Source organism: Populus nigra, chromosome 17, assembly GCF_951802175.1.
Source record: "Populus nigra chromosome 17, ddPopNigr1.1, whole genome shotgun sequence".
NCBI lineage: Eukaryota > Viridiplantae > Streptophyta > Magnoliopsida > Malpighiales > Salicaceae > Populus > Populus nigra.
Window position 1 is genome coordinate 13,888,742 of NC_084868.1, and position 25,001 is coordinate 13,913,742.

Consider the following 25,001-nt stretch of genomic DNA (forward strand, 5'->3'; position numbering starts at 1 on the left):
AATGATGATTGCATATTCGTAAAGAAATCAAAAGATCCCACAACCTTGATTAGGAAGTAATTAAGAGATTAACAACGTTACACATCTCTCTAAAATTATGGGCAGCTACCAAACTTCTACTTTTTGTAATAACATGTGTGTATTGATTAAATTATGATCATAGAAACGCTGTGATTAGTGACTGAAAATAAAATTATATTATATGAATTGTCAATGAGCAAATTCAGGAACCCATAGACCACAGGATATGACACCTTCAAGTTGAACTTAGTTGACCCAAACTTAGAAGGAAAAAAAAATTGCTTATTGTCTCGTGAATTTGTTAAAAGTTTGACAACAAATAATTGCTTAGAATTTTTTTTATTTGAAGAATAACTCTTTAGTACTTGATTTAAAGTGACAATTAAGTTTTATAATAAAAAATAATAATAAAGCGATAACAAAGCTTTTCTATCCAAAATTATATATACTTAGTATTAATTATATGATTAAAATAGATATTTATAAAATTAAGTATCAACCTATTATTTAAGACAATTATTTCTAGAAAGCAAACAAAAATCAATAATGCAATTCATTTTTTAACCAATGCAATATTAAATTATAAAATTAAAAAAGAATAAATTTAAAATAATTAAAAGATCAAAAACTAAAAAATATATCATATAGGTAGGTAAACTCGTCAAACCTGTGAATTGGATAAGTCAGGCTAGTATGTCAAACTTGTGAATTAAGTTATGGATTCCATTAGGATTATAATTTGTTTTTTTTTCAAAACTATTTTTTATTTAACCATGTGATAACAAAAATAGATGATTGCAAAGTCAAACACTAACCCATTATCGAGATGTTTTTTTTATATAACTATAACCTCATAAAAGGCAAAACAAAACTAATTATGAAATTGAATTTTCAATTAACCTAGTATCTAAGGATGAAAAAAAAACTAATTTTAAAAAGTTAAATTTGCCAGATCCATGAACCAAGTCAATCAAACAAATTTGTTAACAAGTCCATGGACTTTATAAAATTTAATAATATAAATTTTTTCTAAACTATTTTTTTAAATTATATGAGATAAAAAATAAACAATAAAAAAATCAAGTTCTATTAAAAAAAAACACTCCACCAAGCTCGTAAACCAGAACAACATGAATTATTCTTGCTAACCTTATAAAAAGATAAAATAAAAATAAAAAAAATTATGAAGGTAAATTATCAACGATCTCAATATTAAAATATAAAATTGACAAAAACAATTTTAAAAAAAAATTAAAAAAGAAAAAAGAAAAAAGAAAGAAAACACAACATTGTGGATTTTATTATCATTTATAGTGCAATATCTATGGGTGAACAATGGTTTCTTCACATCATTTAATTTTTGTTACTTTATAAAGCTTAATAACATGAATTTTCTCTAAAATTATTTTTTTAAATATACGAGAAAAAATAAATTACAAAAAAAGTCAAATTCAATTAAAAAAAAAACAAAAGATAACCCACCAGACTCATAAACCACGTCGACTTGGGTTACCTTGATAAACATGTAAACCATGCTAACCTCATACAAAGACAAAATAAAAAGAAGCAAATTACAAAGCTAAATTCTCAACCGTTTCAATTTAAAAAGATAAAATCGATAAAAATAGATTTTTTAAAAAATCACAACAAAAATTCAAAAGAAAAGGAAAAAGAAAAAGAAAAAGAAAGCAGAATACTGTGAATTACTATTGTAATCCATAATAAAATAGGTGTTGGATGAACAGTGGTTTCCCTCACATCCTTTAATTTTTGTTATTTCACAAAGTTTAATAGCATTGTTTTTCTCTAAAATTATTTTTTAATAATATGAGAAAAAAATAGATTATAAAAAAGCCAGGTTCAATTAAAAAAACTCACTAAATCCATAAACTATGGTAACCTGAGTTACCTTAACAAACATGCAAACCACATTAGCCTCTTAGAAAAGCAAAATAAAAGGAAAAAAAATTAGAAAAGTAAATTTTCAACCATCTCAATATTAAAAAATAAAATTGATAAAAATAATTTTGAAAAAAAATCACAAAAAAAAAAAGGAAAAAAACCATTTGTTTAGGAAAAAAAAAGAAAAAATAATATAGATAAATACGATAACAATTTATAGTGTTTTGTGGAAAAAAAATTCAGTATTTTTCCCTATATATTTTAGCTTTTCTTATAATATCCATTAGGTATAAAAAATTATAACATGTTGTTTGGAATATTGTGAATTGAATTGAATTTTAAAATTGAATTCACATATTTAAATTAGTTTTTGTATTTAATTATTTTTATAGTATTAATTTGAATTTTAAATAAAATTTAAATTATAAAAGAATTGACGTAAACAAATCAGATTTGAAACCTTCTGATTTGTTAAGATGATTCTAAAGAAAAAATAATATTAAAAAATACCTCTCTTTCTTTTATTCAAAAACCATACAAAGTAACTATCTCATCACCCGTTCTTTCGTGCCTTTGACTCCACTTTCTTAACCACTACTTTCTTGTAAATAAAAGCTTCAGGTTATTTTACTTATTTTGAATTTGAAAATTTTTTATTGGTGATATCTTTGAAATTATTAGAGCTATAAATTATTAATATTTTTAAAATTATATTAGTCATTAACTTGTTTATTTAATAATGTGAATTTTATTATTTTGATATCTATTTTATTTAAGTTTGATTGGAGAAAAACTCAATAATTTTTCTTCAATACTTCTAATTTTTTTCTCTCAATATTCCAATGAAATGATTTTGAAATAATCCATAGAACACAGGATATGACACATTAAATTGGAACTTAGTTGACTTTTTCTAAAGTCTAAACCAACCCATTAATCATTGTCTTGTGAATTTGTTAATAGTTTGACAACAAATAATTGACTGGAAAGTTTTTCTTCTTCTTCTAGAATAACCCTTCAATACCTGATTTAAAGTGATAACTAAGTTTTACTATGATAATAATAATATTTTTATTATTATTTAATTAATTTTTATTTGACAACCCATTCATGTTTTTAGTTTATTTAATTAATTTTTTATGTTCTTTAAATGCATTCAATCAGTATAAACATTTTTTTCTATTCAAAATCGAACTGATACATCAATTAAAAGGGAGAAAATCTCAATATATAAATTATAAGCCATAAGTTTGCTTATTTTTTTAATATTTCAAGTTAGAGTTTTAAAATTAATATTTATTTTTCTTTACAAATTTGATGGTTTTGGTACCGGTTGAAAATACATTCCTCGCTGGTCTGTACTTTTAAAAAAACACGTGCGGGTGAAGTGGCTTTCGTGCAGCTGTTTCAGTTTTGACTGTCTGTTAGGTTTAACTGTTTGACCAGCAAAAACCAATCATGAACGTTAGATATTTTGATCGGACGGCTAGAAACAGATAACGTGTAGAGGGTAAGCTTGGCCGCACGTGACCATGTATTAGTTTTACAGCTGTAAAGGGTGTAATGATGGACTCTTGTCCTAAAACCAACCACAGCCAGACAAACAAGTGGTCGCAACTGTCGCTGTAAAAAGTTGAAAGAGTCACGGTAAAAAAAATAGTCCACTCCACAATGGTGAAAACTGAAAAGTACTCGACTTGGCAAAAGAGTCATGATTCCCAAACACATCCTTCAAACAGAATTTTGAAAATTTTAAAGTGATTTTTGTCTTACGCTCTTTTTTTTTAAAAAAAAAAATTATTAATGATTTTAATGGTACGGGAATATAAGAATTATTAAAAAACATTTAAAAAATTCAGCTAAAAAAAATCTCTTTAAAGTAATTTCCTGAGTGAGCTTTTTATTTTGACTTTTATAAAAATCTAAAAATTATTAATTTAATTTTTTAAAATAAAAAATATTTTTAAAAACACAAGCGAAAACTAAGTTTTCTTTATTGAAAAATTGATAAGATTACTTCCTATACTTTTCAACTTTTAAATATACTATGTATCTAAATACCAATGGTTAAAAAGTTTACATACCAATCAAGATAATTTTTTTTAATAATATTAATAAAATATTCTCTATATCAATTCGATGCATTTAAATAAAAAAAACATCTAATATAACAACAAAACATTGTTCATACTTGAGCTTCAAAATCTAGTGTATATTTAGTAACAACATGCAGAATGCTTTTTTGTAAAAATAATACAGAAGCCAACGGGGAGAGCAAAAGACAGGCAGCCTTGGAATAAATTCTCTCATCCACCACGCTCTTACCACTCTCCTCTCTCTCTCTCTCCCCACCATGAAATCAAACTTTCTTGAAACAGTTAAGAACCCATAAATCCAATTCCATTGTAGTTTAAGCCACTCCCATTTAATTCCAAGGAATTCAATTCAATTGAATACCCTCAAAAAAACATTTCTTTTCCAAGAAAAAAATGGTTTCCCTTGAAGATTCCCACTCCCAACACTCCACTTCCAGTCGCTTCCCCTTAACCTCTTCTCCTTCCTCCAAAATCATCCACCGACACGTCGGCCGTTCCATGCGCACTGTCCGTTCTACTCTCTTTCAGACCGACTCATCCTTCAGCAACTCAGCTGCTTCCACTCCCTTTGTGTCTGAAAACTTGACTGAGTCTGTCATCGACATGCGACTCGGCGAACTCGCGGCAACCTTAAGCATACATAGTAATAATATTAGTAATATTAAGAATAAGACGTCGTCTTCGTCGGCATCGCCAGCTAAATCTGCTGAGGAGTTTCTTGATATTTCAGAAGCTTTTTCTGATTTCTCAGGCTGTAGTTCTGATATTTCTGGAGAACTGCAACGTCTTGCATGCTTGCCGTCGTCTCCGCTGCATCGTGATGGAGAGTTGGAGAGGAAGAACCCATCAACGGAAATTGTAGCTGAGCCCTGTCATGGGTTTTTACAGAGAGAATCCTTTTCTACGGAAATCATTGAAAGTATTTCTCCCGAAGATCTTCAGCCGACGGTGAAGATCTGTGTTGATGGGTTGCAGTCCCCTTCGATTCTTGTCAGAAGATCTGCTGCGGAGAAGTTGAGGTTTTTGGCAAAGAATAGAGCGGATAACCGGGCGTTGATTGGTGAGTCGGGGGCGATTTCTGCTTTGATCCCTCTGCTTAAGCAAAGTGATCCGTGGGCGCAAGAACATGCGGTGACAGCCTTGTTGAATTTATCATTGTACGAGGAGAATAAGAAGAAGATTACGAAATCGGGTGCTATTAAGTCTCTTGTTTATGTGCTTAAAACTGGGACTGAAAATGCTAAGCAAAATGCGGCCTGTGCGTTGCTTAGTTTGGCGTTGATTGAAGTGAATAAGAGCTCGATTGGAGCTTGTGGAGCGATACCACCATTGGTATCGCTTCTAATTAATGGTTCTAATAGAGGAAAGAAAGATGCGTTGACGACATTGTATAAGATTTGTTCAATAAAGCAGAATAAAGAGAGGGCTGTCATTGCTGGGGCAGTTAAGCCATTGGTGGGGATGGTGGTGGAGGCGGGGGCAGGGATGATGGCTGAGAAAGCAATGGTGGTGTTGAGTAGTTTGGCTGCAATTCAAGAAGGGAGAGATGCTATTGTTGAAGAAGGCGGGATTGCTGCACTTGTTGAGGCTATTGAAGATGGTTCTGTTAAAGGGAAAGAGTTTGCTGTTGTTACTTTGTTGCAATTGTGTAGTGATAGTGTTAGAAATCGTGGGTTGCTTGTTAGAGAAGGAGCGATTCCTCCTCTTGTTGCACTTTCCCAGAATGGGAGCATTCGCTCTAAGAACAAGGTAAATTTTTTCTTAATTCTGATGGATCGAGTATTAATTTCACAGCTTTTCAAGTTGATTTTTAAGCCCAATGGTCATTTGTTTGTGTTATTAATGTTGTGATGGGAGTGGTGCTGATGGTAGTGGTGGTGTTGGTGCAGGCTGAGAGGCTACTTGGGTACTTAAGAGAGCCAAGGCAAGAGGCTGCTTCATCTTCAAGCCCTTGAAGAAGTGGTGGATTTTGAATGTTTACTATTCTTGGATAGGTAATTACTAGTACTGATTAGAATGAGTGGTTGGTTGTCATTGGTTTGTGTGTATATAGGCAGTGTTTTTTTGATGGTTTTGTACAGTGTGTTTGAGAAATCTGAGGGATTGATTAGCGAATGGGAAATTAGGGTAAGCTAGGGAGTAATAATTGTAGACTGACTTGTTTTAGATGTATGAGTTTGACTTCAACTAGGTTTTGGAAGTTGGGGGTCTGTAATTCTGATGGGTTTTCCAGAGGAGGAATACTTGCTTGCTTTGTGGGGTTTGGTTGGTTGATGATGAAAATTAGGGTCTTGTTCCTTGTGTTTTGCTTGGAAGACCCAAGTTCTGTTTACTGATTGTCCTGTTTAAACCAGTGAAGATAAATGCTACTACTTGGAGCATGTTTTTGTTGCATCTTGTAGCTTGAATTCTATGTATGCTGTTGATTTCTGTTTTTGCTAATAAGCAATTTAGATTGAGTTAGATCTTATGCTTAAGATTGTGACAGATTCTATGTTCTTGATCTCTCCTTGTGACGCCTAGTTCTTGTCTCCTTTAGACATGCCTGGAAAAGGTCTGAAAATGAAAGACTGGTTAAATCTGATATCTGGGAGATGCAATCTTTGCAATCTTTTACTTTCTATGGTCGTGTCGATTTCTGTCTAAGAAAGATCAGGCAAGAAATCTTTGAAATCTTTTAATGATGATAAGGACTCCTGGACATTCACTCAGACAAGAATTATCCCGAGTGCTGTGATTTTGTTGCCCTGGCAATCTGTTATTCCTTCCTCCATAGATTACCACTAAAACTCTCTGCTACCTAAGGGAAGGCTGTGGCGTCATCGTTTATTTGATGGAATTGGATGTAAAGGTTGAGAGAGAGGTATTATTTATTTGATGGAAGCACATGAACATGCATGGTAGGTCCCTATGATTTGCTCGTCTTTGGTGTAAAATCGTTTTTTCTGCTGTGTGCTTTCCATCACCACCTGTCTTTCTGTTCTACTTGCTATGATCTCTACTGAGAAAGTCCACCACCTACTGCAACCCCACCATGGATTTCCTTACAGCATATAAGATATGATATCTTTATTATCTTTCCTTGTCGATGTTCATTGTGCATTAGCTGGCAGAGCAGGTATGTCTTGGACCAAAAGACCAAATTCAGGCAGTTCACTGACATGATTTATGTTTTCAATCTTCAAAACGAACAACTTGCAACTTATCATGGATATTAGGCCAACTAACCGTCCTCTCACCAGCAACAGTCCCTTACTGTAGAAGGATGTTTCCCTTGATGCAAATGCTACAACCTTTCTCTGCATCACCATCCATGGTGAATTTCGGCTGTCATGCTGCAAAAAAACCTTTGGTAATGAATAATTTCGATGCAAACAGTGCCATCAAACAAGGATTGCTTTTCTCATGGCTGGGCTTGGATCAATGTGTCATTGATGGAGATTATTTTAATGTTCCAGACAATTTGATGTCAGAGTGGTTAAACATTTCTGTGTATTTTGTCTAACTCATTAATGTGGTGGATGATTTTTGGAAGAAATGGATACTCGTATCCAATCAGTTTCTGCCGCCATCACAAACTTTTCCTAGTCAAAGCAAACTACAGGTTTTTGATGTAGGGAAAAAAAAGGGCCTAAATTATATATATATAGAAAAGACAGAAACGTTGATTGGTTAAAGAAATAGACACAAAAAAGCTATCTTCGGATAATTTAAGAATGAAATTTTTATACTTTTAAAAATAAAAAAGAATACTGATTGGAGAAGAGTATCCAATCTTAACAAAAGGAACCCATCCTAAACTCAGAGGTTTTTTTTTTTTTTTTTTTTTAATCTATCTGTCTATCAAGACCCTTCAGGCCACTTGGGCCGAGGTGTTTCATTGTCAAGGTTGGCCCTATATCAAGATGGTCTAAAAAGATCTCATATTAAATGAGTCGATTCAAGCTATCATTTTTCTTAAAAAATAAATCATAAAAATAAAATACTGATTTTATAAAATCTAGCTCAAGCAAAGCTCTAAATTCAGGTCAAATTTTATAACCATAGTATTACGTAAATTATTTACAATTCAGATTATATGATTATATATGTATAAAAATTCTTCTCTCTTTTCGAAAGTTCGAGTATATTCCTTGTTAAGAAAAAAAAAACCCCGCTTAAACATTTCATCTCCTGCCATTTTTCCGAGTCCAAGTTCATTGAAGTGTAAGATAGTTCTGCAAGTCAAGTGTCGGTTCCTTTTTGTGCTTCTACGCGGTTGGTTGCAAGCAGATATGAAACATTGCAAAGCATGAAGAGCATTTACTATTAACAAAGAGATAACACCGCAATTGTTGATCAAGTAGGATTTTTAATTACAGTTACGTTACATGGCTAGTAGTTCCCCATTGGAAACAAGAGGTTTGCCAATGGTGGAAATTGTTCATTACAGTAAACACTTGATCTGGGTGCTTGTAAGTGATTCCTCAATAGCCAACGTAGTTATGTGGATTCAACTTGGTCCTTGGATTTTTCTTTCTTTCCTCCAAATAAGCGTGGTCTGTAGCCATCCTCTAGCAACTTCTCCACCTCCTCAAATTGCAGGCCTTTAGTTTCAGGGACAAGGAAGTAGATGAATATGAGGCTAATGGTGGAAATTCCGGCGAATACGAAGAATGTGCCACCGGCACCAAGAGCTTCCGTGAGACTTAAGTAAGACTCGCTCACGATCAGATTTGAACACCAATTGGCCACAGCAGCAATGCCTCCACCAACACCTCTATATCTCAACGGATAGATTTCTGAGTTCACAATCCATGGTACGGTTCCCATTCCAGGTGAATAGGAAATGATGTATAGTCCAAGGAGTACAACAGCAAGAAATCCGAACTTGCTTGGGCAACCCTTCTCGAAAAACACACGATTTTCAGCACGGCATTCACCCCTTACAACCTTGGATGAATCCAGGCACGCTCCAGGATGGAACTGATAGTGTAAAAAATAAATATCAATACCAGTTTGATAACATGGAAACTTCAAAGTCTAAAATGTAATCAAATTAACAGTAACATTTCACTTAATGTGGCAAGGAATCATGTAAGAAAATTACGCAATGTATTGCTGAAGGGCTGAGAAAGGTGAGTGAACTTACTTCGCTGGCTGCATTAGCACAGAAAGCACAATCTGCTTTCAAGCAAGTCATACAGCTCCACCTTGGTGCATCTGGGGCTGTCAGGTATGCTGAGCAAGTAGAGTTTGAGCCAAAGTGAGCTGACTCAATTCCACTGATTTTCGGAGCATGGCTCGAAGCTTCCATAAATACAACTGATAAGATCACGAGGAAGAAAATGATTCCAATCATTGAAACAAGCATCAGCCTTCTCCTTCCATATCTGTCGACAAAACACATGCTAACAATGGAGCCAACAGCATTCAGGCCAGAAGTGATGAGAGAGAGTGCCAATGCAACAGAGTTCGAAGCAAATCCAGCAAACTGCACTATGGTCGGGGCATAGTACATGACTGTATTTATACCCACAAATTGCTGAGCAACTTGGACAGTGATACCGGCATAAAGTCCCCTGCGAACTACACGGTTTTTCAACGCACCCTTCACTTTAGTTATCATGCCCTCTCCAAGGGCAGCTTCATCAGCCTTCTCAGCGTCAACGGATAGTTTCAAGGCATTCAACTCATCTTCAACCTCATGTGCAGGATAGATTTTCTCCAAGATTGCCCTCGCCTCATCTACCCTATCCTGAACAAAACGTAAACAAATATATAAACGGTTAGGAGCACATAATGTTCGCCATCTTAAGGAGGATTAAACTACATTGCAGTAGCAAAAATGTGTTTTTAAATAGGGAGAATCCATCAAAGATAATATGCAGACCAGATATCTACAGCCTAGTTACTCTGAGATATCACAAAGATCCACAGGGTCATGACTAGTCTTCAAGGACAGCATAAATTTTGCGAGATAGCAAATATCTGTTTTATGTCTTAGAATAGATATATCTATGTGGGAAATTTCTCCAAGGAGCATGATCAGAACCTTTCTGTAGAGCCATCGGGGAGACTCGGGAAGTGAAAGCATCAACACAAACTGAACCAAAGCTGGGATTCCAGCAACTCCGAGCATCCATCGCCAGGTTCCAGGAGCCTGAAACATGATTTTGCAACCTTTAAAATCCTGTTACTTTGAGAGGTTTGGGAACAAGTAGTGATTGGCAGTACACATACCTTGGTGAAAGCAAGATTGATTAGATAAGACAGAAACTGCCCTCCAGTAATCAGCAATCCATTTGTGCTAACGAGTGCTCCTCGAATTCTTGCAGGTGAAGCTTCTGAAATGTAAAGAGGAGCGGTCATGGATGCCATTCCCACTCCCAAGCCAACCAGAATCCTTCCGATAATAATAACCCAGGGATTTGGAGCTACAGCCATGACAATTGCGCCGAAGAAGAATATGATATCAGCACCTAAAATTGCCACTCTCCTGCCCCACCTGTCATTCATATATCCACCAAATGCAGCACCAATAATAGCTCCAGCGACAGTCATACTCACGATGGTTTCCTGCACGATACAAAACAACCTTATCAAAGCATGAGCATAAGCAATATACAACTATCTCCTGACCCTCTCTCTCAAGAAACTCAACATAGTATATCATATCCTAACTCGCCTGCATCCATGTATTTTTGTCAACATCTTCGAAGTCATCACGAATATAAAGCAATGCGCCAGAAATAACTCCTAAAAATTTCCATAAGAAACAATTAATTATGAACTTTCCCCAAATCAATAACACATACCTTAGATCACAAATTAAAGCAAACTTATTACAGTAACGTTATGAGACAGATACAGAGATAGTAGAGACAAGGGGGACATGCCCCTTGTTGTTCCTTTTTTTTGAAAGGAAGGAAGTTCACTCAAAAACTGTCACTGTCTTCGTCCTTCTAACCAAATAATTTTTCTCCCTTCTGTCTATGATGTCTCCTGAACACTAACCAAATGCAACATAAGAGACAAAATAAGCTTATAAAATCTATCCAGAAGTAACTTAATGTAACCTGTATCATAACCAAAAAGAAGCCCTCCAATGCCAGCTGAAAATGCAAGCCTCATAATATATGGAGTCTTCCATACAGTCTTCCAGCATTCTGTAAACTCTGTCTTGTCAGCTGTGGTAACTCCTCCTTCCACCATTTTTGCAGACGGAAATAGATTTCAACAAAGTTAACTGATGAATTGAGTGACAATCTGCAAATTCAAAACCATGAAGATGATCAGAACCTTAAAAACCTTGACAACTATTATTTCAGCATAAAACTTTGAACTGATCAAATTAAGAGTCTTGATCACTTTCTATATAATGACAAAAAAAATTGAGTATTGATCTTATTATTGTGATACCAATTATTGAAAGGTTACACCAATCGTTGAAAATACTAAAATATTTAACCTTTCAAGTACTTATTCATTGATTCAACACTCTATACTTTTGCATGCGAAGGGTTACTTCCTGTTTTCTCTAATGGATATGTTCATAGTACTTGTATTGAACATACACAGTACTTTTTTGATACGGCATTTAAGAAGATAAAATTTATTACAATTTGGTGAAAATGATTTGGATTTCTCGATTTTAGATTGCAAGTAATTACGGATTCGTATTGGAAATCTGACACAACAGTGAAATTCTTGGCAGGTTGAAATTAATCATCTTGGAAACACAATCTCTATTTTAAATGGATAAATCCTAAAAATAAAATTAAAAAAATATTCATGAATTGGATAAACCAAAAAAAAACCAAACGCCAATATTTTTTATCTAAAAATAAGAGAAATGCTGCATGTACTTCTTTTCCTAGCCCAACAAAACCATTTCCATAGAAAAAATAAAAATAAACAAAGCACAAGAAATAGCCTGTAAGACTGAACATTTAGTTCAAAAGAAATTAAAGTAAATTTCAATACCAGAAATGATCTTACATAAGGGCTTCTTTTTGTTGGCTCTTTAAGTTATTTGTCCCTACAGACTGTTTGTTCTTCAATCTAAAGGCAATGGCTGCATCAAGAACATGCTTGTTCTTTGCATACAGACCATTGAAGATGAACCTGTCTCCTGTTTATTTTCCGGCACCTTGTGAAATGGGATAACAAGAGCTAATTGCAAAGGTTAATTGTCTTTTTATGTCTGCCTTTTTTCCATCTTTAGAAGGGTTTTACTTATTTTGAGCCCATGCTTATCTCTTATCCATGGATTTTTATAGCCTTTAAATTCGGAAACTGATATTAGATAGGGTGTACTTAGTTGCAATCAAACCGAGTCCACAGGTCCTCCAGGCTGTGCCATTTTTCCTCCCATATCTATCTACGACAAGTATACTAATGATGGATCCGAGAGCATCGAGGCCAGGAGTAACCAGAGAAAGGGCTAGGGCTAAGGTCACTGATTTTAAAGCAAATCCAGCAAACTAAACTATAGTCGGGGAATAGTACATGAATATATTGATGCCTTGCTGAGCAACTTGAACTATAATGCCTGCATAGAGTCCCCCGCAGACAACCCTAGTCCACCCTCTTTCAGTTTTTCCCTTTAGATAACAAATAAGAATAATTGACCATCAATTTTGCAACTGCTACTTAAGGATACAATCAAGGAGATAAAAAATTCAAGTATCCATATGAAAAAAATCACCACTTGAATCTATAGTAATTTGTGAAAAAGGACAGTAATATATATATATATATATATATATATATATATATATATATATATTATATATATATATATATATAGTAAAACTCTTTTCTCATTATAAGAGTCAACATTAATAATATTGAATATTAGATATAATTATATAACTTAATTAAGACATCAAACCTGTTTAAAATTCAAGTCGCAGGTTAAATGAATCAACTCAAACTATAATTTTAAAAAATCTTATTGTTTTAGTAAAAAATCAAAGATCAATTTAAAATAAAACTTGGCTAAATTTACTATTGTCAATTTAAACCAAGTTTTGAGTTGATAGAGCATTGAATTCACCCTTCAAGTCAAATTTTATAACTATTGTCTTACATAAGTTATTTACAACTCAGTTATATATGTATAAAAAAACTTCTTTATCATTTCAAAAGTTTGAGCATTTTATTTGTAACAAGGAAAAAAAGAAACCGCTTAAACATTTCTACACTTGCTGACCCAAGTTTGCACTTCCCGAGGTAGGATTTTCATGGCCGCAATCTGAAAGCTAGTCCAGGTTCATTGAAGTGAAAGGTAGTTCTATAAATTGCAAAGCATGAAGAACATTTACTATTAACAAAAAATTAAGATCACAATTGTTGATCAAGTAGGATTTTTAATTACAGTTAAATGGCTATGTAACATTCAATAAAGCTAATAGTTCTCTATTGGAAACAAGAGGCTTGCCTAGCTTTATTCATTATTGTAAACACTTGATCTGGGTGCTTGTAAGTGATTCGAAATATGAAACCTAGGCTGTTAGAACAATTCTTTTACGCAGATTCAACTTGGTGCTTTGATTTTTCTTTCTTTCCTCCAAATAAGCGTGGTCTGTAGCCATCCTCTAGCAGCTTCTCCACCTCCTCAAATTGCAGGCCTTAGGTTCCAGGGACTAAAAAGTAGATGGATACGAGGCCAATGGTAGAAATTCCAGCGAATACGAAGAATGTGCCACCGGCACCAAGAGCTTCCGTGAGACTTATGCATAACTCGCTCACGATCAGATTTGAACACCAATTGGACACAGCAGCAATGCCTCCACCAACACCTCTATATCTCAACGGATAGATTTCTGAGTTCACAATCCATGGTACGGTTCCCATTCCAGGTGAATAGGAAATGATGTATAGTCCAAGGAGTACAACAGCAAGAAATCCGAACTTGCTTGGGCAACCCTTCTCGAAAAACACACGATTTTCAGCACGGCATTCACCCCTTACAACCTTGGATGAATCCAGGCACGCTCCAGGATGGAACTGATAGTGTAAAAAATAAATATCAATACCAGTTTGATAACATGGAAACTTCAAAGTCTATAATGTAATCAAATTAACAGTAACATTTCACTTAATGTGGCAAGGAATCATGTAAGAAAATTATGCAATGTATTGCTGAAGGGCTGAGAAAGGTGACTGAACTTACTTCGCTGGCTGCATTAGCACAGAAAGCACAATCTGCTTTCAAGCAAGTCATAAAGCAACTCCTTGGTGCATCTGGGGCTGTCAGGTATGCTGAGCAAGTAGAGTTTGAGCAAAAGTGATAGAAATTAATTGTATGTGTTTACAAAAATCATGGTCTTTATTTGCATCAAGGAAATTCACAAAGTCAATCATATATATATAGACACACACACACACACCTTGATTTGTAATTGCAGATCATCTTTCATAATCAGAAAGACAATAAATAATTTTTCCTATTTTTTGGCAGAAGAATATATATATATATATATATTCTTGCGTGGCCTGATAAAAAAAAGACATCATTTTTTTTTAAATACCTGATATGAAATCCTTGATATATTGATAGAAATTATTTATCTTATTAATTTGAAAAACAAGATTACATTATTAATTCTAATATGATGTTGAAATTGGTTATATTGATAAAATAAATAAATAATTAAAAAAACATTATTAAAATTAACATGATGTTTATTTCTTTATTCTCCATGGAGTGCAAAGAATTTATTTTCTTCCATAAAACATCTTCTGATTTTTTTAGTTCTTTCCATGCTTAATGTATTAAACAAAGCTACAATCCATGTATTGAAGCTTTGGATCTCTAGCTGTTTTATTTCACTGTTTTAATAATTGCATTTGTATATCTATTATGCGATTCATGACCCTGCAGCTTAATTTCGTTTTGACTACGTACAGAGAGACAGATTGTCTCAAAAAAGATGTATGTCTTTATAATTTTGTGTTGCATCCTTTTCGTGCTTCCTTTCGGATGGTGAGCAATTTATAGTATTATTGATTTGATTTGATTTAGACTTGCGTTCCCTTTCTATGTTGCTCTTAGTATTATTAACATGATGCTATGTTTGAAAGTTTTTTTTTTATTATTTATTTTTACTTGAATGAGAAAATACAGACAATTTAATGAGAGAAAATGATGGCAATATGACCCTTAAGTTCATGGTTTTATTCTCTGAAAATTAAATATATGATGGTTGTCTTTTCAATATGTTTGCAAGACCTTTATATATACTAAAAAAACTTTATGTCTGCTAGAAAACAACTAGAGATCTAGAAGGATAAAGAAAATAAAATCTAATTTAAAATATAAAATCTAAAAATATTAGAAAAATAACAAAATTGATCTAAACAACTTCCAAACTTAATTCTAAGAGTTTTAATGATCCGATAAGCATAAAAAAACTTTCTTTAAGAAAATTAAAGTCACTTGAAAAAAATTAAGTTTGATCCAATAACCAGATCTTTTATTATTGTAATTTAAAGATGCGTGATAATAACTTTTTTTAAATTTAGACTTGGTTGATTCATAAAAATATTTATTAAGTTATCTATATAATTTATATTTATTAGATTTTTATTTAACTATATTACGTCTTCATCCAAATCATCATAATAACCTTGATTGCATCCAAATCATCATAATTCTTATTTAATATTTATTAAGACTTTTCATGATAGATAAAACTCATCCCCGAGTTTTGTTCCTTTTCTTTTAAAATAGGGTGTCAAATACTTAAACATCAAAGATTCTAGAAATCTTTAGATAGCTAAGAAGGTGAAGTTTGTGAGCATTATTATTTATTTTATGCAACGCCTCTCATACTATAGATTACCAACCTCAAATCAGCCATGGATGCTATTCGAACTCCTATACCGTCAAGAAATTAAATCTTGCAGTAATAAGAAGCTAAGGATGTGGAGAAACAGCCATGACTACTGCACCAATGAAGAAGAAAAAATCTGCAATCAAAATTGTTTTTTTCCTCCCTAAACTGTCATTAAAAAAACCCACCGATTGCAGCCCCAAAAATGGCTCCTAAGACACAAGTACTCACAATCAATTCCTGCAGGACAAGAAGTTGATCATAAAATCAGCAAAAGGAGTAAAGAAATCATCAACTTCTAAATAAATTTAACCTCCATATAATTGTTTTTTGTGATTTAGAAAATGGAGAGAAATTCATCTGTAAAAAGGTGCTCTTGCCAACCGGCCATCCTGACCGTTGTTGCCAGATGACATTTTAGATTATATATAATTTAAAATATATGAAAATAGAGAGTATTCGATTTACGAAAAAAGAAATGTCAAGAATGGGATTCGAACCCATGCCCTTTCGGACCAGTACCTGAAACTGGCGCCTTAGACCAACTCGGCCATCTTGACCTTTGTTGCCTGATTTCATTTTATACTATATATAATTTAAAATATATGAAAATAGACAGTGTTCGATTAAAGTAAAAAGAAATGTCAAGAATGGGATTCGAACCCATGCCCTTTCGGACCAGTACCTGAAACTGGCGCCTTAGACCAACTCGGCCATCTTGACCTTTGTTGCCTGATTACATTTTAGATTATATATAATTTATAATATATGAAAATACCAATAAAACAAGAGTTGTATCGGCCGAGACAGCTTCAAGCCCAAACAAACCTCTTGGTGACTCTCAAAAGCAATTTGGTTAATTTTTCCAAAATATTTAAAACCGTTTATGCACGGTAGAAAAAATATTATTTTTTTTATATTTTTACCGAAACAAAATACATATATAATTATAGTGCACGGGTATTTGATAGTTTTTTTAGCCTTTTCAGATTTGTGTTTGTACTATCAATTTGAATAAATTATATTGTGCTGATTTTTTGTTTGCAAATTTTTATTACAGCCCATATCTTAAAATCAAATTGGCTAAAAGATTTTTTAACCACATGATTACTAGAGGTTTCTTCTACGACCACAAGCCCCTACACCAACTTGACAATATAGATCAAATTCACGTAGTGTGGGTGGAAATATTGGCTATTTTTTATAATGATTTTTATTTAAATATATATTAAAATAATATTTTTTTAATTTTTTAAAATTATTTTTTACATTAACATATCAATACAATAAAAAAATATTAAAACAATTAATTTAATTTTGTTTTTCAAAATTTAATAAAAAAACAGATAATATCACTAGCGGAAACATGGAATGAAACTTCTACCAACTCTACAAAACTCCTGAATAGTCAAATCAAACATTTTAAAGAGTTGTGGCATTCACCTCAGAGACATGGCCTATCCTACACTTCACAGGTTTTTCTGCAGTCGTGCAGCAGTATATGGAAGGCGGGGTCCTTCTTCTGCATGTCTCCGATACCTAACTGCAAGCTTTCGTAACCCTTCTGCTACGCCTTAATTGCTAAAGAATTGACAATACAATATCAATACCATTAATTGAGTATGGTATATCTGTCTGCCAGTCTACCTTACCCTAACTAGCTAGCAGCTGGATACGGCAGCACTGCAAATCATAAATGAAAATCAATGAAGGAATGTGTGCATGTTCTTTTTATGTGGTTTTAGTTTTGAGGGTGTTTTCCACCTCTCTGATATATTAAAATGATCTTTAATTAGGTTTGCGTTTAATTAGTATTCTCATTCTTACTATCTTCGTTTCGTGTTTTTTGTTACAAGATCGATGATGAACAGAGATCACGTAAATGATAAGATGAGGAATATTCTGATTTACTATTCGACTTAACCCTCGAGAATAATATGAATGAAGGCAACGTGTAAGGTATCGAGGATGATAATAATTTGTGGCCCATTACAAATATGGCAGTAAGAGGCCATGGCTTCAATTGTTTTCAGTGATAACAACAGCAAGAACAGATAGCTTGATGGTAACGGTTCACAATCGAAGTCTAAAAATAACCCAGAATATTTATGACTTTATGCTGTGAGACTGACTACGGCCCCTTTTAAGATGCAAGAATCCTCTCTTTTCTTGTTTTATAGTGATGGCTGCATCGATAATGAATATGTTGACAGCAAAGTCTCACCAAGTGAAATTTACATGTCTTTGCAAATGACAATCTAGCTATATATTGACAATGATGATCAATTTTCTATTTTTATTTTTCTTTTTAACAATTAAAAATATTGCCGTATCAGTTCTTATTTATTATTTAAGAATATTTCTTTACGTATCCATGGGGATTTTCTTTCAGTTTTGAACCTTGTTAAGTTTTGAAAACCTAGATAGATCAGTTTAGTTGTCTTTCGAGAGGAGATGAAACATGTAACCATATCTTTTATGCTTTATTATAAATAATTTAAGTTTGTTTATTTTTAATTTGATAAAAAAATCCCACATTAATTAGCGGCTATGGTGTTAGTGATTTAGGATTTTGACTAATTAGTGAAAAACTTGCAAGTTCTAATATTTATTTTGGTTTTTCAAGACAAATGAAACTTGATTAGTGCAAACAGTATAATTAATCTCTTGGGCTAGGTTACCTGTATGGATTTAGGCACAAGGTTCATCAATTGAAGAGTTGGCAAGATTTCATGATATATCTGTCGAGAAATTATTAAATATATTCGGAGTTTTATTTCTTTTTTTTCAATAAGAATATATGAATTGCTACGAGAAATATCTATAAACTTCAATTTTTAATAGAGAGATAAGTACATCTCTAGACATTATGAAAAACAAAATCTCTTTGGCTGTCCATGGATACCTCGAAACTAAAAAAAAACCCTTGGTGAAAACATATATAAAATTCAAAATAGGTTTCGATAGCTCTATTTATTGGATAAATAATATTTTTGTGGTAAATTTTACGAACTCAATACTATACTAAACCAAACAAGAGAGTGTTTGTCTTATAAAAAAAATATTTTTGTATTTGATTTTTTAAAATATTTTTTGATCAATTTTTCAATTTAATTTATAATTAATAAAATCTTATAAAATATTTTACAAATAATAATTTACTCGTAATATCATCCAATAATATTAACAAATACTATTACTATTGATGTCACAATCACCCCATCACCGTGATCTCTACCACTATCTCACATACAATCATTATCTTTATTATTATTATTATCGTTCCACTATCATTTTACAACAACTGTCATCGCTTTCATCACTACATTGTACTAAAATCATTATCATACTCCATCACCATTATTGTCACCTTCTCCTTCCATTTTTATCCGCAACATTGCTATCATCATCATCATCCTATATCATAATTATAAAGACTATCATCATTTTACTATCATAATAAATTTATATCATTACCTACCAAATATTGTAAAAGATTTCCCATCCCAAAAGTATTCCACATAAAACGTCATTTAAATGAATGTTTGTGTTCAATTTAATTTCTTTCAGTAACACAATAACAAATCATAAAAAAATACACAAGTTTTTTTTCCCTTTCTAAATTAACATGGTAGAGAAAAACTTTTCCCCAAACAACTGAAAAAAAAATAATTTTCAAAATAGTATAGTTTAATTGGTTATGCAAACCTTACCCGTGTAACTTGGAGATGCACAAATATCACATACGCATCTCCCAATCATTTTTTTTTTGTCTAGCACGCGTAAGACACAAGTCAGACACAAAAAGAAAAAAATTCTAGTAGCTTGCGCGTGTGTTACACATGCTAGTGAGTGAGCATATTATTACCTTTTAGGTGGTGCATATAACTTACTTTTAGCTTCAAAGTTGGCTTTCTTTTATATGTAAAAATTGTCTCATTAAGAATTTTCTAATAATATTAAAAATGCTATAATCAAAGCCTTGTTATGTCTATATCGTCTCTTTCTTTATTTTGTTCTTTTTTTTTAATTTTCTTTCTCGTACTCTTGTTATTATGCCATCCTATTACATTTTTTTCTTCTCTTCTTAAAGTTTGACACATCAAGACACAAAAAAAATTTTCTAGTGACTAGCATGTGTGTTACATATGCTAGTGAATGGGCACATTATTGCTTTTTAGGTGGTGTATATACTTCCCTTTAGCTTCAAAGTTGGCTTTTTTTATAATGGTATTAAAAATGCTATAATTAGAGCTTTGTTATTTGTTATGTCTATAACGTCTCTTTCTTTATTTTGTTCATTTTTTTAATTTTTTCTCTCATACTCTTGTTATTGTGCCATCCTATTACAATTTCTTTCTTCTCTTCTTAAAGTTTTATTTAGTCCCTCAATGTTTATTTTTAATTAACTTTATTATAATCATTTCATTAATTAAATTTATTTTTATTTAAGCGGAGAAAAATAACAACTTTTGGGAAAACATTAATTTTTTTTAGCAATTGCATTAAAAAATAAACATTAACTTTATTAAAAAAACTATGCAAAAATAATGGATGAAATGATCATAATGATAGAATTAAAGTTAATGTTACCATTATGAATTATTCCAAAGGTAGCTTGTACATCTCTAAATCAAACATTTCGTTTTTATCAAACATGTCGTAAAACAAATTTTGGAAATTAACAAAAAAAAAAAATACAAAATTACTGACATATGATTCATGAACCCTATTACTCTAGAAAATAAAAAATATATAAAAAAACATAAAGCTACGTATGTGAATGGAGTTACTATATTAGTAAAAAAATAAGATAGAATTTGGTTAGTGTATTTGGGATAGAAAACAAAAACATTCCTCTTTTTACTATCTCTTTTAAAAGTATAAAAATTTAATATATATATATATATATATATATATATATATATATATTTATTTTTGCCCTTATTTTCAGTAATCAAATACTTAGTAATGAAAGTCAAGCCTTAAACTTCTACACATTAAAATTAAACTTCTTCCTTTGATCCTATAAAAGACATGTATCAATAAGATTAAAAAAATCCATGGCACAATTTAAACATGAAAGAGATGTTGCTTGAGAGCTGCAATGCAACTCATGATTTATGATTTTTTAAAAAATATTTTTATTTAAAAGTAATTTGTTAATTTTTTTATGCTAATGTTAAATATATATAATTTAAAAAAAATAAAAAATATATTATTTTAATATATTTTAAATAAAAAAATACTTTAAAAAATAATTATTACATCTCTCAAGCACCAAAAGAAAAACCATCCCTGTTTATTATTATTATTATTATTATTATTATTAGCTCATTAATTACTTGGCTTGAACGGCTTAAAACCAGACAGACACATTGAGAAAAAATAAAGAAAAAGAAAGAAACCTCTCTCTCTTTCTGTGACTAGCTGTCTTCCGCTTCTCTGTCTAAAATCGTTTCGTTTTTCAAGTAAAAAACGCCATTATTAAATCATTTAATTTTCTAAATACCCCACAAGATCCATTTCGCTATTCGGTTTCGTTATTTGATTTTCGGAGCCCATAAAAAAGGTACTTTTTTGTTATTCTTTTTGTTGACTATTAATTTTTATGTTTAATTTTTTTGTGCTTTATTAATTTGTAGTTACTTGCTTGAAGAATTAAGGGCTCTTCGTTTTTTGTTAAATTTCAATCTGGGGTCTCAATAAAATTCAAAAACATGGTGAAAGATTGCATTCTTTTTATCATTACATGATCTGTAATTTGTTAAAATGTTGTTTTTTTGGGTTCAAAATGGTTTAATCCTTAATGGGTTTTTGTTTAAACTTAAGGAGATCATGTTTACAGCTTAGTTTTCCATCGTTTTTTCTTCTAATGACTGCTTTTGTTGACTATGAACATCACTGCATAAAAATGTTGACTTTATGTGCAGCTTGTAGTGCTTGTTGTTTACAATTTGACAGGATTGGAAAGCATTACGGCGCTTGTCTGTGTAGTGTTCTACATTGAGATGCTCAGAATGTACTGTGAATTAAGACAATGATTGAAGTTTTCTTTGTTGATTGTGTCGATTTTTTGTTGGATTTTATGTGATGCTCGAGTTAGGCTATGTGTGTCTTGCTTGATGTGTAGATATAGGCCGCTGTAGTCTAGAGGTTTACTTCCCTTCTTGCTCTATATTTTGGATCATAGGCTTGTCTAGTTTGCATAATTGTATGTTTGAGGATGCCATTCAGCTTTGTATTGTATATCATGGCAATTTGGTTTGTTTGTGTTAGTGTTGTATTTATGACTTTAGATGAATGGAAACAATTAGTTTTTATAGAGTGATAGACAGTGCATATAATTCTTTGGCTATTTGGGAAAACATAGGGTAGAAGAGAAGTAAGTACGAGGAAGCAGTAACCTTTGAGTGATAAGTTACAGGAGCGGCATCCAGATTTCGGTGGGGAAGTAGTCCAGAAAAAAGACAGTAATTTTCTTTTTTTATTTGAATTGTTTTTTACTCATCCTCTTCTGATCTCCAATTGTCATATCCATGGCTATTATGATGTTTCGAGATCATAATCTGTCAAGTCGATGTTAATTTATTGGGTAGAGTGCAGGAAGGATCTGGCCACCATTGTGCAGTCCTGTGGTGAGTTTAGAAGCGTGAAACAGGAGATGAGCTGAAGTTAGGTTAATATAGGGGGAGAAAGGCTGCTTCTAGGGTCAAACAAAAGGGATGAGGCCAATAGAGTTAGCTTAATGTTAGGGGAGAAAGGGTTGCTTTAAAATTTTTAAGCTTCTGGTTATATAGCACTTGATCTCTTCTTCTCCTTAGTTTCTGTCTACAGTTGTTACATTCTGTCAAGCTATGGAAAATTAGATGCTGATGCTTTATTGATATTGCAGGGACCGTAATCCTCATTTTGAAGAGAAATACTGGATTCCACAAAGAAAAAGCACCTGATAGAATTACACAAGCGGTAGAAAGCAGAGGATGGAGTAGAAGTTACTACTTGTTACACTTTTATGAGGCCCGCCAACTTTAGCTTCGGAAGATAGATATTTCCTCGGGTTCCAACATGTTCTTCTAATTAATTTCTCAACAGTGACCCTTGTCCTGTTATATACTTTCCCTGCCTATCAAGTTTCCTTTGTACCCTGCCCTCATTCTTGGATATTCTAATTCCATTTCCTCATCTTGTATAGGGGAGCTTCTGGTTCTTCTGAGGTAAATATTAAGCTCCCCTGAAGAGATCTGCCCTCTGGAAGGCTAGTCATTGGTGGCATTGTTGACTTGTTTCCAACCAGTTGTTCTCCAGCAACAGACATGCTTCTATAGATTGGCCATTCTGTGAAAGTTGAAAAATGGCCTTTTACTCTGAGGATGACAAAGCAGAAGATTACCTTTTCAAGATTGTTTTGATTGGCGACTCAGCTGTTGGGAAATCAAATTTGCTTGCAAGATTTGCTAGAGATGAATTCTACCCCAATTCAAAGTCTACAATAGGGGTAGAGTTCCAAACCCAAAAGATGGATATTAACGGAAAGGAAATTAAAGCACAGATCTGGGACACAGCAGGTCAGGAGCGATTTCGGGCTGTAACATCTGCATACTACAGAGGTGCAGTTGGAGCTCTTCTCGTTTATGACATCAGTAGGCGCCAAACATTTGATAGCGTTGGCAGATGGCTTAACGAACTTCACAGTAAGTTTCATAACAACTTTTGCTAATTATTTAAATCTTTTCATTTCCTTTTCTGTACTGACTGATTTGATATCTGGTTTGATAGTCTTTGAAGTAAAATTATGATTAGGGCACTTTGCAGACCAGTTTGTTGTTTGAACCGCAATGCCTGCAACATATATTTTGACACTTTTCCTTTCAGATGGAAGATTGATTTTGTAGTTTTCTGTTGGACAGCTCACTCTGACATGAATGTAGTAACAATACTTGTCGGGAATAAGTCCGATCTCAAGGATGCCAGAGAGGTACCAACAGTGGAAGGCAAGGACTTGGCAGAAGCACAGGGTTTGTTCTTCATGGAAACTTCAGCACTCGATTCCTCCAACGTTGCTGCTGCCTTTCAGACAGTTGTTAAAGAGATCTACAATATATTAAGCCGGAAAGTTATATTATCACAAGAACTCAATAAACCAGGTGCTCCTGAGCTGGGAAACGGAAAGACCGTGGTTTTACAGGGAGATGGGAATCAAGAAGGCAATGCAGAAACCAAAAAAGGGTGCTGTTCATCTTAGTAACCAACTGCAGCTTAATTACTTATTTTTGCCCGTTTCATGCTCTTTAGCCCGAATTTGCCACTCATATTACATCCCTACTTCTCCATTTGTTTAGTTTCTTGATTTTGTTCCATGTAATAGAATTCTTTTACTTGTTCACCTGAGTTAATGATGGTTGAAGATGATAAATTGGAGTAGCAAATGTAAATGATCTCATGGGGTTTAAAAAGAATTATATCATACAATGTTCACACCCTCGGTGCAAACCCTTCTCTTGTTTTTCACCTTATCTTTTTCCTTTTTGCCTAGACCTTGGTTTCTTGACATGATTTACGAATTGACATTGCATTCGGATGGGATGGGGTTCCAGGCTCGCAACATTGTCATGCATCATGTGTAATGCAAGATCACTCGTGTTCCAGGCTCGCTAGACTTGCGTCTTTCATGGTTGAGTTTATGCATGGTGAAATCATCTTTTATCCCCCCCTCTTTTTTTTTTTTTTCGTTTTTTAATTGTCATCTCCTTCAATGCTTGAGAAAGAAGTGGCAGTGTCAAAGGATGGGTGGCGCATGGGATATGACCTTTTTAACGTAACAGGCACCATAGGAACTGGGTGCAGTCTGTACATAATATCCCTACCCTAATTGCTGGCCCACAAGATGAGAATGGATGGTATGAAATTGTAAACTCTAAGATCAGGATAGAACGAAAGCATATAAAAGAGAGGGCAAAAGGAAAAGGATATAAAAATATATAATTTTTTGAAATAAATTTATATTTTAAAAAAATAAAAAGGACTGAGAAAACATTTTTTTTAGTTCCAATTGTTTTTATTTTTATATTTCAAGATAGTAACTAAAAGTTATCTAAACTACCCTACTAATGGTTAAGATATAGGATATTCACTAGAACTAGATAATCTCGGGTCTAAA

At 32.8% G+C, this 25,001-nt stretch overlaps 3 protein-coding genes and 2 non-coding genes across 8 annotated transcripts; 2 read left to right on the top strand and 3 right to left on the bottom strand.

Annotated features, from left to right (window-relative positions):
- The first annotated feature begins 4,157 nt into the window (after positions 1-4,157).
- On the top strand, positions 4,158-6,413 carry LOC133677398 (U-box domain-containing protein 4-like). The gene is made up of 2 exons (XM_062099435.1): positions 4,158-5,768; positions 5,909-6,413. The coding sequence occupies exons 1-2, from the start codon at positions 4,413-4,415 to the stop codon at positions 5,972-5,974; spliced, it is 1,422 nt and encodes a 473-aa protein (XP_061955419.1). The 5' UTR covers positions 4,158-4,412; the 3' UTR covers positions 5,975-6,413.
- A 2,088-nt stretch (positions 6,414-8,501) lies between these two features.
- LOC133676742 (inositol transporter 4-like) lies at positions 8,502-11,213 on the bottom strand. The gene is made up of 6 exons (XM_062098472.1): positions 11,078-11,213; positions 10,687-10,757; positions 10,242-10,577; positions 10,054-10,161; positions 9,151-9,756; positions 8,502-8,984 (listed from the first exon to the last, which is right to left on the bottom strand). Exons 1-6 carry the CDS (start codon positions 11,211-11,213, stop codon positions 8,502-8,504), a joined length of 1,740 nt encoding a protein of 579 aa, XP_061954456.1.
- Positions 11,214-16,320: 5,107 nt separating this feature from the next.
- TRNAL-CAG (transfer RNA leucine (anticodon CAG)) lies at positions 16,321-16,401 on the bottom strand. The gene has a single exon. It is a non-coding gene; the product is annotated as a tRNA-Leu (tRNA).
- An 82-nt stretch (positions 16,402-16,483) lies between these two features.
- TRNAL-CAG (transfer RNA leucine (anticodon CAG)) lies at positions 16,484-16,564 on the bottom strand. The gene has a single exon. It is a non-coding gene; the product is annotated as a tRNA-Leu (tRNA).
- A 4,645-nt stretch (positions 16,565-21,209) lies between these two features.
- Positions 21,210-24,334, top strand: LOC133676540 (ras-related protein RABA5a-like). 4 transcript variants are annotated; one of them, XM_062098219.1, is made up of 3 exons: positions 21,210-21,413; positions 22,737-23,535; positions 23,752-24,334. In XM_062098219.1, the coding sequence occupies exons 2-3, from the start codon at positions 23,196-23,198 to the stop codon at positions 24,084-24,086; spliced, it is 675 nt and encodes a 224-aa protein (XP_061954203.1). In that variant the 5' UTR covers positions 21,210-21,413; positions 22,737-23,195; the 3' UTR covers positions 24,087-24,334. The 4 variants fall into 4 exon arrangements, with proteins under 4 accessions (XP_061954203.1, XP_061954204.1, XP_061954205.1 ...); XM_062098220.1 differs by lacking the exon at positions 21,210-21,413 and adding an exon at positions 21,435-21,564; XM_062098221.1 differs by lacking the exon at positions 21,210-21,413 and adding an exon at positions 21,579-21,863.
- The last annotated feature ends 667 nt before the right edge of the window (positions 24,335-25,001 follow it).